Below are 11,866 nucleotides of genomic sequence, written 5' to 3'. Positions count from 1 at the left end.
AATAGTGACTAGAAATTAGGCTCATTTGTAGAAAATCCTTATTGGGTTGCATATTTCTGTCAAGCCTGAGTAACAAACCTGACAGGCAATTTGAGATAGCTGTCTAGAGTGCTAATTGAGCAATCCAGAGTGCTTGAGGATGTAGTTTGGCATCTTATTTTTGTTTGCATCTCTGAAGGCTCTCAGCATTTAGATGGTGGAGCTTAGCTACTGGGGAAATCATTTTCTTGTTTTCAGTTAATTGGATTCTTCTAAATGTGTTGCATTCTGCTATGGTTAATTTAAAAATGGGTTTATCAGGTGTATCAGTACTGATAAATAGGCCTTTCAAGCAAGAATTTAATACCAGATTTGGAAGGGACCTTGAATAACATTTAGTGTAGCCACTCTACCGTGGTGCTTGATTGCAACATCCTCAATTTGTAAAAGAAGGGAGAAATAAAGTCAGTGGTGGTACTTTTTCTCACGATAGTTTCCTGGAGTGTTCTTGGTTGAATTATTGAGATGCTCCTTTCTCATCTGATAACATATTGAATGAAATGAATGAGTGAATGAATGAATGAATGCAAGTAGGGTTGAGAAGTTTGAGAAAAAGTTTGTGACATTTAAATTAAGTATGACTGATAAGTTTTTGGCCATTTTATTTCTATTTTACACAAAGCAGTTATAAATAAACACCAAATCTAAGTTCAATAACACGGCAATACAGAATCAAAATTAAGCTTGACTTCTGGATTGTAGAAGTGCAGTTTCTGTAGGAAGGAAATACCTTACAAGCATTAGTGGGAAATTTGAGGGAATCATCTGCAAATACTAAGTTTTTCAGCTGTGGACAGTGAAGTATAGTATAGGGCTAAGTACATTTGCGGGAAAATTCAGGTTCAGATACTGATTGCTTTAATATCCTTTTATAGATAAGGCTCTCTCATCCCCTTTAATCATTCTGTGATAGATACTAGACACTGATACTAAATAGATGTTAAAGACAAATTATCTAATTAAGACTCTTCCTTGATAGAGTCAGTGTGATTTTAAAAATGGGGAAATTATGTGAATAGTTCATTCTTCAAGACATAGAATCAAAACCTTAAGATTTGTTGTTATTCATGGCTCTAGAACGGGTGTCCAAACTGCGGCCTGCGATCCATTTTTTATTGGCCCGCAGCAAATTCCAAAAATATATTTAGTTAAATAAACCAGGTGAGGCAATACGTACTTCACCTCGAGTGAGTGGCCCGGTTGTTTGTGTATTTTACCGCATGTGGCCCTTGGTGAAAACCGTTGAAAAAAGTCTGGACACCCCTGCTCTAGAACAATAGAACTTTCTGCAACGATGAAAAGGCACTATCTGTGCTGCATAAAATGGTAGCCAGTAGTCACGTGTGGTTATTGAGCACTTCAAATGCAGCTAGTGTGACTGGAGAATTGTTTTAACTTTCATTTAAATAGCTACATATGGCTTCTTCTTGGACAGTGCAGCTCTAGAATCTATACTTTGAGGATGTGAGAATAACGAACATTTATCAAGTGAATGAACATTTATCAAGTGATTACCTTGTTTTTAATAGACAGTAAATTTTAGATTATTAGGATGAAATGGATGTGATTTTGCTTTATAAAGAGAATATAATACAATTCTTAATATATGAATTAGTTCCTCTTAGCTAATTCAGAATTATAAGCATTACAGAATTTATATTTAACTGCAACTCTTTCAGACACACTGACTAAAAAAATATTTGGACTAGCCTAAGACTGTTAGTGTCTTACTAACTAAAATTCAAACTGAAATTATAAAATTTCATAATTATAAAATATAAAAACGGGCCAGTTTTAGGCACCAAAGCTTCTGGATTTATGTGGTGCTAGAGAACATAACGTGTTTAGGTGAGTGAAGCATTTAGTTTCATTGGGCTGAGTAAAGTATATGTGGTGGAGAGGGTTGGTGGGAATGGAGTGAACTTCCCAGAGTGAAGTTAGGTGTGGGTTGAGGTGAACAAGATGAGATGAAACTAATTGGGCTCAGTATGGAACTAAATTATGGAAGGAAGTTTCTCTTTCTTTCACCACCTCCCAACTTACTTTTTTGTTTTCTTCCAGCCTTAAGGTCTGGGTATTCGTAGGAACTGAAAGTAAGAGTAGACCCATGGTCTGGAAATGTTGTGTGTCCACTGCAGGCCACTGGCTTCCTTGCGGAGTTCTTGATGAAAATGAAGATGTTTCTTCAAAGCAGCTTTTTGCCTAAGGAGACAACCCAACCCACAATCCCACAACTGATTAAGCGTCCCAGAAATTTTCCTTGGCAGCTAGCAGTAATCATCAATAGACGTGGGGCTACTGATCTTGCACTTTAGTGGAAGATCATACAGTGTTCATTTAGTTACTTACATAGGAGATTTAGAGTATCATGAGCCTCCTACTGGAAAAGTAAAAGGAAAAGCATAACTCACAGTTTTTAAACTCGTATTGCTGGAAGGGACTTCCTTATTGTAAAGAAGGAAACAGGCCAGAGAAGTTATAAAGTACGTGGGCCCATGTCACACAAGTGAAGATGAAATAGAGCCAGCTGGAATCAAGTTCTAACCCTTGTGGTGAGGCTCTATCCCTCACACACCCCTTTATTACTTGGTTTTCTGCTTTCAGCGCCTTGCACTGTGAGACTTACAAAATTGCTCAACTTCCCCTCATATGACTTGTCAGTATTCTTTTTGTGAAAAATTGGAAGCTTGCTTTTGGTCTTAATATTTACAAATCCAGCTTGACTGCTATGATACATGAAAGACGTAATTTTGAAATTGAACTAAGACGTCACTAATGATCCATTTTGTCATTCACATAACAGATGAGGAAAAGCCAGGAGAGGAACAGCTCAAGGTTAAGTGGAAAACCTTGAAATAGAGTTCTGGCTGCCTTCTTTTTCCCGTCCTCTAAAGAGTATTAGCTTAGATTCAGCTTCAGGAGTCAATTAAAACCATATTACTCAAGAGATTCTATTATCAGAAAGATGCAAAGATCGTTACTATTGTATGAGAATTAAAGGGGAAAATGCCATTGGCCCCTGATGACTGATTCTGTGCCTCTTCTAACAAGGCCCTCATGAGATCTGGTTTTAGCCTACCTCTCTGATGTTACCTTGTGACTTGTTCACTTCATTCCAGCCATGCTGACCTTTTATTCTTCCAACTAGCCACTCTCATTCCTTTCTTTGGATCTTTGCACTTACTGTTTATCTGCTGGAATATTTTTCTCCCAGATGTTTATATAGCTAACTCCTTGTCATTCAGGCTTCACCTTATATATCACCTCTTTTGAGAGGTCTTGCCCTGGCCAACTAATCTAAACAGCCTCCTGCAATCCTATCACATCTTTAAAATCTTTCTGTATGGCATTTATTGCCAGCTAAATAAAATATGTGTATGTATGTGTGACAATTAAGTTTGCGAACTTGTTGCAATGATGTTGCTAATCTTTTTTTGATATCAGAGGGATTATTCATTATAAATTTGTACCAACTGGACAAACAGTTAACCAAGTTTACTATTTGAAAGTGCTGAAAAGGGTGTGTGAAAAAGTTAGATGACCTGAACTTTTCTCCAACAATTCATGGCTCTTGCATCACCACAATGCACCAGCTCACACGGCACTGTCTGTGAGGGAGTTTTTACCCAGTAAACAAATAACTGTATTGGAACACCCTCCCTACTCATCTGACCTGGCCCCCAATGACTTCTTTCTTTACCTAAAGATAAAGGAAATATTGAAAGGAAGACATTTTGATGACATTCAGGACATCAAGGGTAATACGACGACAGTTCTGATGGCGATTCCAGAAAAAGAGTTCTAGAATTGCTTTGAAGGGTGGACTAGGCGCTGGTGTGGGTGCATAGCTTCCCAAGGGGAGCACTTCGAAGGTGACCATAGTGATATTCAGCAATGAGGTATGGAGCACTTTTTCTAGGATAAGTTCACAAACTTAATTCTCTCTTTATATATATGTATGCACATGTATATGTGTGTGTATATATATATATATTATATATATATACACATACACACACACGCACATATATTGTTTAAGAGTCTCTTGCCATCCCCTCCATCCCTAGAATGTAAATGGCATAGTAGAAGAGATATCTCTCTTATTCCTGAATTCCCACTGTCCAGAACAGTGTTTGGCACATACTAGGCACCCAATAAATACTTCTTGAGAAAGACAGTGGTTCAGAATCAGGGGGCCTTTGATCTGGCCCTGGCACTGCCCCTAACTCACTGTCCGGCCCTGATGAAATCCTTGCCCTCTTTGGCACTAGTTTTCTTATGTGTAAACCAGAGAGCTGGGATAGAGGATCTCTAAACTCTCTTCCAGCTTCAATACAAGTTCTATAAGCCGTGAAGAAATTTTGTGACATTTGCAGCAAAAGAATCTCTATTTGTTTTTTAGTTCTTCCAAATTATGCTCAGGGAAGAGGGAAAACTTCACTTGTCCAAAGGCAATGCAAGGCTAGTACTAGCACCAGGCAGTGAAACCCTTGAACAATCTCCCTATGATACCTGTTGCCCAAATACCCAGTACCTGGCTAGTTCCTGGGTTTGTTTCATGGCTTCCTCCAGAGCCAGCCTTGCTGCTTCCTCTTCCTTTTGCCTCCTCTGTGCTTCCAGCTGAGACTTCTCTTCTGCTTCCTCTTTCTGCCGTTGGTACTCCAGCCGTTCTTCTTCAGCCATTTCCATCAGGCGTTTGTGTTCTTCTGCTAGCTGCAGTTCCAATTCCTTCTGCCTTTGCTTCTCTGCCTCTGTATAACAGAAAAGGGGTTGGTCTCATCAGGGGTCTCTTTATTGGAGAAAACAATTCTCTGATCCAACTCTCAAGTCTGCGATTCCCAGGGATTCCCTGGGAGAAATTTTGCAGCCTACCTGCCAGCAGGCTGCCAGATCCTCTGTGGGGATTACTTTGGGTTTAATTGACTAAAAGTCCTTTATCAAGCACCTACTTTGTGCAGTGCACTGTGCAATTAACACAAAATTTGGGGGAGAATGGTATGCAGATGGGAGGTCAGATCAAGGTCTGGAGAAACTTGGTGCTTACTTAGCTGGACTGACCAATCTGAAAGAGTGTCATGTGCTGAAGTTTCTTCCTCAAAAGTGAGGCTGTAGAGATTCCATACATCAGCACCTGAAATGCTGCCCAGAAGCTATCCAGATGTTTGTGTCCATCTGCTAGGGAAGGAAGCAAGGAGCAGGGCTCTGTCTGCAATTTAGGCAGCTCCCGAGCAATGCGGAGGGGCAATGGGAAGGGCTGGGTCCCGGGTCCGGGGATGACTGAATTGGGAGCAGGATCCAAGTGTCATCTCCACAAGCGATCTATCAACTCACTATAGTCACACATGTTAATTACTTTGAAAACATTAGGTTATACATTTAGAGTGCTTCACACACTAAGGCCTGGGACAGGAATAACTCTGGGAAGATTCAAATGAACACCACAGTGGGAGAAAGATGTTTCTGCCCCAGACAGGCAGGCGATGCAAAGCGCTCCTGAATCCCCCTCACCGGCTCTCTCCACTTCCTCCTGCTGCTTTTTTCTCTGCAGTTCTTGCAGTTTCCTCCGGAACTTCTCCTGCTGCTGCCTGGCTCTCTCCTGGGCTGCTTGCAACTGCAGCCACTGCTTTCTTTCCTCCTCCTCCTGCTGCTGGCGTTCTTCCTCTCGTCTCTGTTTCCTCAAGCTGAGAAAACACAAGATGGTCAGGGAAATGGCAGAAAAACCTGGGGCATCCTCATGAGACAAGCCAACAGGCAGCGCCCCTGGTGGAGGTTTTGCAGGGGGCACACCACACTGAGCATTTGGTTTTCCAATTGTAGGGCAGAGGCAAGAACATAAGGGGCCTGGAACTAGAAGCCTAGCTCTGTGCTCTGGGGAGTTCCCAGGGCTTCATTTTCTAGTCTCATAAAATGGATTTTAAAACTCTTGTCTCACAAGGTGGTTGTGAAGATGAAATGAGTCAGGGCCTACGAAAGGGCCCAGTGCAAAGTAGACAATGTGATTAGGGGCTCAACAAGTGTTTCCTGCACTGCCTCTCAAAGCCCTACGGGGAAGACCCCATGAACTTGGATCTGGAGTAACCCTCATGGTCAAGACACTACATCTTATCTTCGGTCCAGCCTGTTCCCAGGATGACTGAGGAGGGAGAAAAATGAGACATGCTGTTCTCCTTCAGGACATGAGCTTCAGAACCATCAGAACCAAACTGTGCCCCACGTGGAGGTCGACCCCTGCCTTTTTCTTCCGCTTCCTAACATGGCTGTGGCCTCTGTGGCATCTCGCTCGACCCACCGGATCTCCTCTGCACGGCGCTGCTGCTCCAGCTCCAGCTCCTCCTTCATCTTCTCTGCCCTCTCCAGCTGCTCCTGCTGGAGCCGCCTCTGCTCGTCCTGCTCCCTTCTCTTCCTCTCCACCTCCAACCGTCGCATCTCGGCCCTCTCTGCTCGCAGCCTGTCCCGGGAAGCTTTCTCCTGCTCCCTCTTGGCAAGGAGGTCCTAGGGAGCCAGAGAGTTCTTAGTGCCACGGACAGTGTGGTGTCAGGGGTGAGCTTGTCTCAGCCGTGAGCCCTCCGCCACCCAGGCGATGTCTCTAATCCCAGATGGAATCATGAAGTGGTTTCCACACTCTGACCACAGCTGCCTCAACTATGCTGCCACCAGCTTGGGCTCAGGTCTGGTGGACCTGGATGCAAGTCTCTCTCTTACTTGCTTCAGGATTTGGGGAATCATAACTTAATTTATCTGTTATTGTCTTCCTCTTGGGGCTGTTACCAGGATTAATTGAAAAAGCGAAAGAGCCAACATAATGTTTGGTACATTGTACGTCTGGAGCTTCGAACCAAGCTGCACTTTAGAATTGTGCAAGGAGTGTTTAAAAATTACTTGATGACAAGGCCCCACCCAGACAATTAAATGAAAATATCTAAGCAGGAGGCATGTGTGGTTTTAAAAAGCTTTGTGGGTGAAGCCAGGGCTGAGTGCCAGAGGTTCTAGGTAAAGGCTCTTTTACCAGGGCCAGTTGTAGGTATAGATGTGTCAGACTCACATTTAATCCCATACAAACCCACTTTTTCTGTGGAAGAAGGTTCTCTCAGTTTATGCAAAAGGGTGTCTTAGCTTTCTTTTTCTCCCTCATGCCTCCTTTTCGGTCAGAAACATGCCCATAGGGGAACCTTGAAAGGCAACCCTCCCATGAGTACCCAACTTGGAGTGGAAATTCCTTGCTTTTTAGCCTTTGCGGAGGCATGGTACTATGAAGTGACAGTAAATCCAAGAAATTCTGATAATCTAGTAGGCTCAGAAAAGCTCTGTACACCGGTTGAAATATTCATCTGCTGTATAGAGCCGAATTCCGTAATCTAGGCAGCTGGGAGAATTGAGAACTATAGAGGAAAAATCTTTCTGAAATCCTTTTGGAAGACCATGGCCTATAAAATAAATAAGCACATAATAATTTAAAGTGGTGACAAGATTTCTGATTTTGGATTCAAAGGACCAGGGTTTAAGTCTTGGCTCTCCCACTCGATGGTTGTGTAACTCAGGCAACAGACATTTAACTCCTTCAACTCTCAGTTTCTATATCTGTAAAATGGACTAATCATGCTTGTTTCACAAGTTTGGCTGTAAAGATTAAATGGGATTCAGCAGAGAGGTACCGTATGTATGTAGCTTATGTAAGTTAAACCATAGTGTTTTAACTGTAGGTGTGTTTGTAGTGTTTAAAGATACTTTTTTTCTTTTTTGGTTTTAGGTATAAGACAACCTCTCAATGCAGTTTAGCACCTTAATTTCAGTGAAAGAAATAGTGATTAGTCCAACAGCAGAGGAATAAGTTAGCTGTGCTGGTCTTACTGAGAGATGTACCTGTATGGTATTATTTTTGGTTAATTGCAGGAATTTTCAAGGGTAATCTTCTTTATACTCACTCAATTTTTCTCTTAAATAATTGACATTGGACTCAAGGCCCCTGGAACAAAGTGACTCCTATATGCAAAAGCACCTTGCAAAGGCAGATGTGTGTGTGTGTAAGCTGCCGCTTGGCCAGCTGTTGGCCACAGAAAAGCAGATTAGGAAAGGAGGAATTTCCATCGACTTTGGGAGGCAAGCAAGGCATGAGCTCCAGGCCAAATCAAAGATGCGTGTTTGGCTGAGATGGCCCAAATCCACCTTCCCCTATAACTCTGAGGCCTGGACCCTTCACAGATGGGGGTTGCACCAACTTCCTGCTCTTTAGGGGGTAGATACATGCCCTGGCAGTTTGGGAGACTCAGAATGCATCTTTCCAGAGGGGCTTTGCCACTCTCTTTGATCATATCTGGCCTCATCAAAGGGTCAGTAGTTACCAAATCAGAACAAAGAAAACCATTCTGTAGTACAGCTGTTCCTTTCACTGCAGTGTAATTTGGGGCAGTTTTCCCCACCTCTGCAGTTACACCAGTGAGGACAAAAATTCCTCTGGCCAAGGCAAGAAACACTGGACCCTACCTTGGAAGCATCCTCATGGTTTCTCTCTTCTTTAGATTCCGTGTTTCCTGTGTCCGTTGCAATCTGGATGGATGATGATCGTCCATCTATTGAAACTTGACTCTCCTGAGCATCACACCTGGGAGAAAGCCAAGGGTCCTCTGCAACAGAATCTGGAGGAAAGAAAGCTCTATCTGAGGTGTCATCTATTTCCTCAGAGTCAGTGACATCAGGCCCACTCAGCACTGCTGCTCTTTCCAGATGCCTTTCCTTCTGTGCCCTTTTTGTTTTGGCTCCTGGTTTTTTTCCTTTGGCAATTAAGTCTGATTTCTTTTCAGCCTTTGATTCCTTTGACTTTCCTGGGGGAGAATAATCAGGGACAGAGTTATAGCTAAGTCAGTGTGACCTCTGTGCATTCTTTTCAGTAACTTTGCAACTTTAGTGTGCAATGGAATCACGTGAGATGCAGACTGCGGAGCCCCACTCCTAGAGTCCGATTTGGTAGGAATCGGCATTTTAACAAGCACTCTGTGTTTTAAGAAAAGTGGTCCCCAGACCACCCTTTGAAAAACTGCCTTATTCTATTTGGATCAACTGTAATTCAGCAATCTGGCAGCTGAAAAAGTCCTGTTTCACCCTGACCTACGGTGGGCGTGAGACTCTCTGGAGGGAAAACCTATAGACAGCTGGCAAGTCCTGCTTCCAGAGTCTGGTGTGAGGCTGCAGCTTTGTAACCTTGCAAAGTGTAGCCTTCCATCCTCTTAGGACTCTTCCTCGATTCGCCTCTGGGGGCCACAAGTATTTCCTTTCCCCAGTCCTGCCAGGGCTGTCCAAGTAATAGGCTACAATGGCGTACACTCAGCAAAACTTTACAAAGCAAACCTTGAAAATAAATCTGGCTCGGGAGACTACCTAATGTCATCCTTTCTGATAGCTTTCGATTTGTTGGGAGGGTCTTCTGAATCATGTGGCCAGGAAAGAATGGGTATAGGTTTTAGGCTAAAGGAAGTCTTTAGGAACACAGGGATCTGAATTCCTTGTGAGGTGCAGCATAGGCAGCCAAGAGGAAAATAGTGGCTGGGGTAATCATTCAGAACTGGTTGCACCCTCCCCTTCCCATATGTTCAGACTACCCAATTCTCAGGTTATGACGTAGTTACTAGCTCATAGAGGTAGTGGTAATAGCCTGTGTTTGGAATCAAATGACAGGGTTAGACCCTGGGTCCACCACTTTACTGTTTGATCTGTTTGATCTTATGTACGCAAGTCACCCAGCCTCTCTCAGCTTCAACTACTATATGATATAATAATAGCTCTTACTTTCTGAAGATGTTGTGGGGATTTCATGATACAATATATGCACAGCTTCTAATACAGTGGGTATTCAGTAAATAGGTGCTAATGTTATTATTATCATTTTCTCTCTTGGTGATCACAGGTTTCTAGGCACTCCAGTTTCCTGTATCCCTGTCTCCTAAGATACCGACATGAAGTAAGGCTGCAATACCATCTTAGCTGCGGTGGTCAAGGAGACTCAAAACAGAGTTTGTCCCATGGGATCCATGCTGATTCTCGGTGATACCTCCCAGCCCCCTTAGGTGTCTTCTTCTGGGTCATTTCTTTTGGGCACACTCGCTTACCGACAGCAGCCTTTGCTTCCACGTGGACCTTTCCTTCTCTCTCCCCTTCGGGCACCTTAGATTTGTCTGTCTTGGTTCTTTTCTTCCTCTTGGCTTTGTCAATCAACTCCATCTCCTCCTAAAGGTGAATAATTAAGAAAAGGGACCATGATACAAATAGGAAATGAGAAAAACAAAACCCATCAAAGGAAGATTATTATGATTAAGACAGAATGGCTTAGAATGGAACTCGTGTGGGTTCCAGATGAAGCAGAAGAGCAAATCTTAGAAAGTGTGGCGCTTGTGGGAAGAGCAGAAGGTTCTGCTTTTGATTTTAAATTGCTAGGTGTAGTTTCATAGGAGAAAAGAGGAACAGAATACATTTTGAGATCTGCCCCTTTTTTGATGCTAAATTATGGTCTACAGAGCTGGATCAAAGTGAAGCAGTTTTCGCCTTTGATAGATTGCTGTTGCCACGATTCATGGTTAAGTAATTTAAATGAAAGCCAGCTTTATTCACTGTTGCATCATTTGCTAACTTTCAGGAAACCTTAAGCAGATGACCGCAGCCATATCAGTCCTGTGGGCTGGGACAACCAGGAGGTTCCTTCTAAGAGAGGATGGCAGGGCAGGGCCACAGCTACCCACTAAGTCCCGGGCACAAAACTCCTAAAACCCTTGTACTTTCTGGAGCATAAAGATGAAGGGAGTATCTTTTCTTATTCATAACAAGCTCCTTTCAACCACACCTGAGGTCATGTTAATGAGGTCACTTTGGGAAGCCCCTAAGGAAGGGGCTGGTTGTCAGGGGAACCAATCAGGTGATCAGAGGTTTGGACCTATCAGTCCCATACCTTTGATCTCAGAGGACAACAGGAGAGGGGCTGGAGGTTGCGTTAACTGTCATTTGTCAATAATTTAATCAATCATGCTTATGTAATGAAGCCTCCATAAAAACCCAAATCAGGGTGGCCGGTTAGCTCAGTTGGTTAAGAGCGTGGTGCTGATAACACCAAGGGTGCCAGTTCAATCCCCACATGGGCCACTGTGAGCTGCGCCCGCCTTAAACCAAACCAAAAAAACCCCAAACCAAAGGAGTTCAGATAGCGTCTGGGTTGGTGAACACGTCCACATGCTGGGAGGGTGGCACACTCCAGACTCCATGGGGACAGAAACTCCTGTGGTTGGGACCTTTCTGGACTTTGCCCTATGCATTTCTTCATCTGGCTATTCATGTGTATCCTTTATCATAAACTTTGTGATAAATCACTAATAAGTAGTAAGTGTTTCCTTGAGTTTTGTGAGCCATTCTAGCAAATTATCGAACCTGAGGAGTGGTTGGTGGGAATCCTCTATTTGAAGCCTGTTGGTCAGAAGTGCAGGTGACAACGCAGGACTTGCAATTGGCGTCTGAAGTGGGGTCAGTCTGTGTAGTTGTGTCCCTACCCTGTGGGACGTGTGCTAATTCTGAATACCTAGTGTCACAACTGAATTATAGGACACCCAGTTGGTGTCCAGAGAGTTGGAGAATTGCTTGTTGGAAAAACCTCCATACATTTGGTACCAGACATGGTATAAGTGTAGAAGTGAAGTTTCCTTTTTAAACAGTTTTGTAGGAATTAGAAACGGGGACCCCGACTTTCAGAAGGATGCAGCCCAATGCTGGGGTGCAAGGCAAGCCACACACCTGTACGTGGTAGCCCTGACGGGAGCACCGTCCAGGTGGGGCCTTTTGACCAAGCTCCCAG

The 11,866-nt window shown here is 43.4% G+C and overlaps 1 protein-coding gene and 1 long non-coding RNA gene across 6 annotated transcripts in view; one reads left to right on the top strand and one right to left on the bottom strand.

Annotated features, from left to right (window-relative positions):
- Positions 1-624: 624 nt before the first annotated feature.
- KIAA2012 (KIAA2012 ortholog) overlaps positions 625-11,866 on the bottom strand; it is a 94,913-nt gene continuing 83,671 nt past the window's right edge. For 4 of the 5 annotated variants that reach the window (XM_074340240.2, XM_019726824.3, XM_088794326.1 and 1 more), the window contains 6 exons: positions 10,140-10,257; positions 8,521-8,858; positions 6,329-6,531; positions 5,548-5,720; positions 4,574-4,790; positions 625-2,241 (listed from right to left, as the gene is read on the bottom strand). In XM_074340240.2, coding sequence (XP_074196341.1) covers positions 2,103-2,241; positions 4,574-4,790; positions 5,548-5,720; positions 6,329-6,531; positions 8,521-8,858; positions 10,140-10,257 — 1,188 coding nt within the window. In that variant the 3' untranslated portion in view covers positions 625-2,102. The remainder of the gene's footprint in view (positions 2,242-4,573; positions 4,791-5,547; positions 5,721-6,328; positions 6,532-8,520; positions 8,859-10,139; positions 10,258-11,866) is intronic. The other variant, XM_019726826.3, reaches the window with a different exon arrangement.
- LOC141573162 (uncharacterized) lies at positions 8,566-11,394 on the top strand. Its single transcript, XR_012498786.2, has 2 exons — positions 8,566-8,698; positions 9,938-11,394. It is a non-coding gene; the product is annotated as an uncharacterized LOC141573162 (long non-coding RNA).

Source organism: Rhinolophus sinicus, chromosome 17 (genome assembly GCF_057876585.1).
Source record: "Rhinolophus sinicus isolate RSI-liver-muscle chromosome 17, RSI-T2T, whole genome shotgun sequence".
In the NCBI taxonomy this organism is placed as follows: domain Eukaryota; kingdom Metazoa; phylum Chordata; class Mammalia; order Chiroptera; family Rhinolophidae; genus Rhinolophus; species Rhinolophus sinicus.
This window is presented reverse-complemented; position numbering and strand designations above follow the sequence as displayed.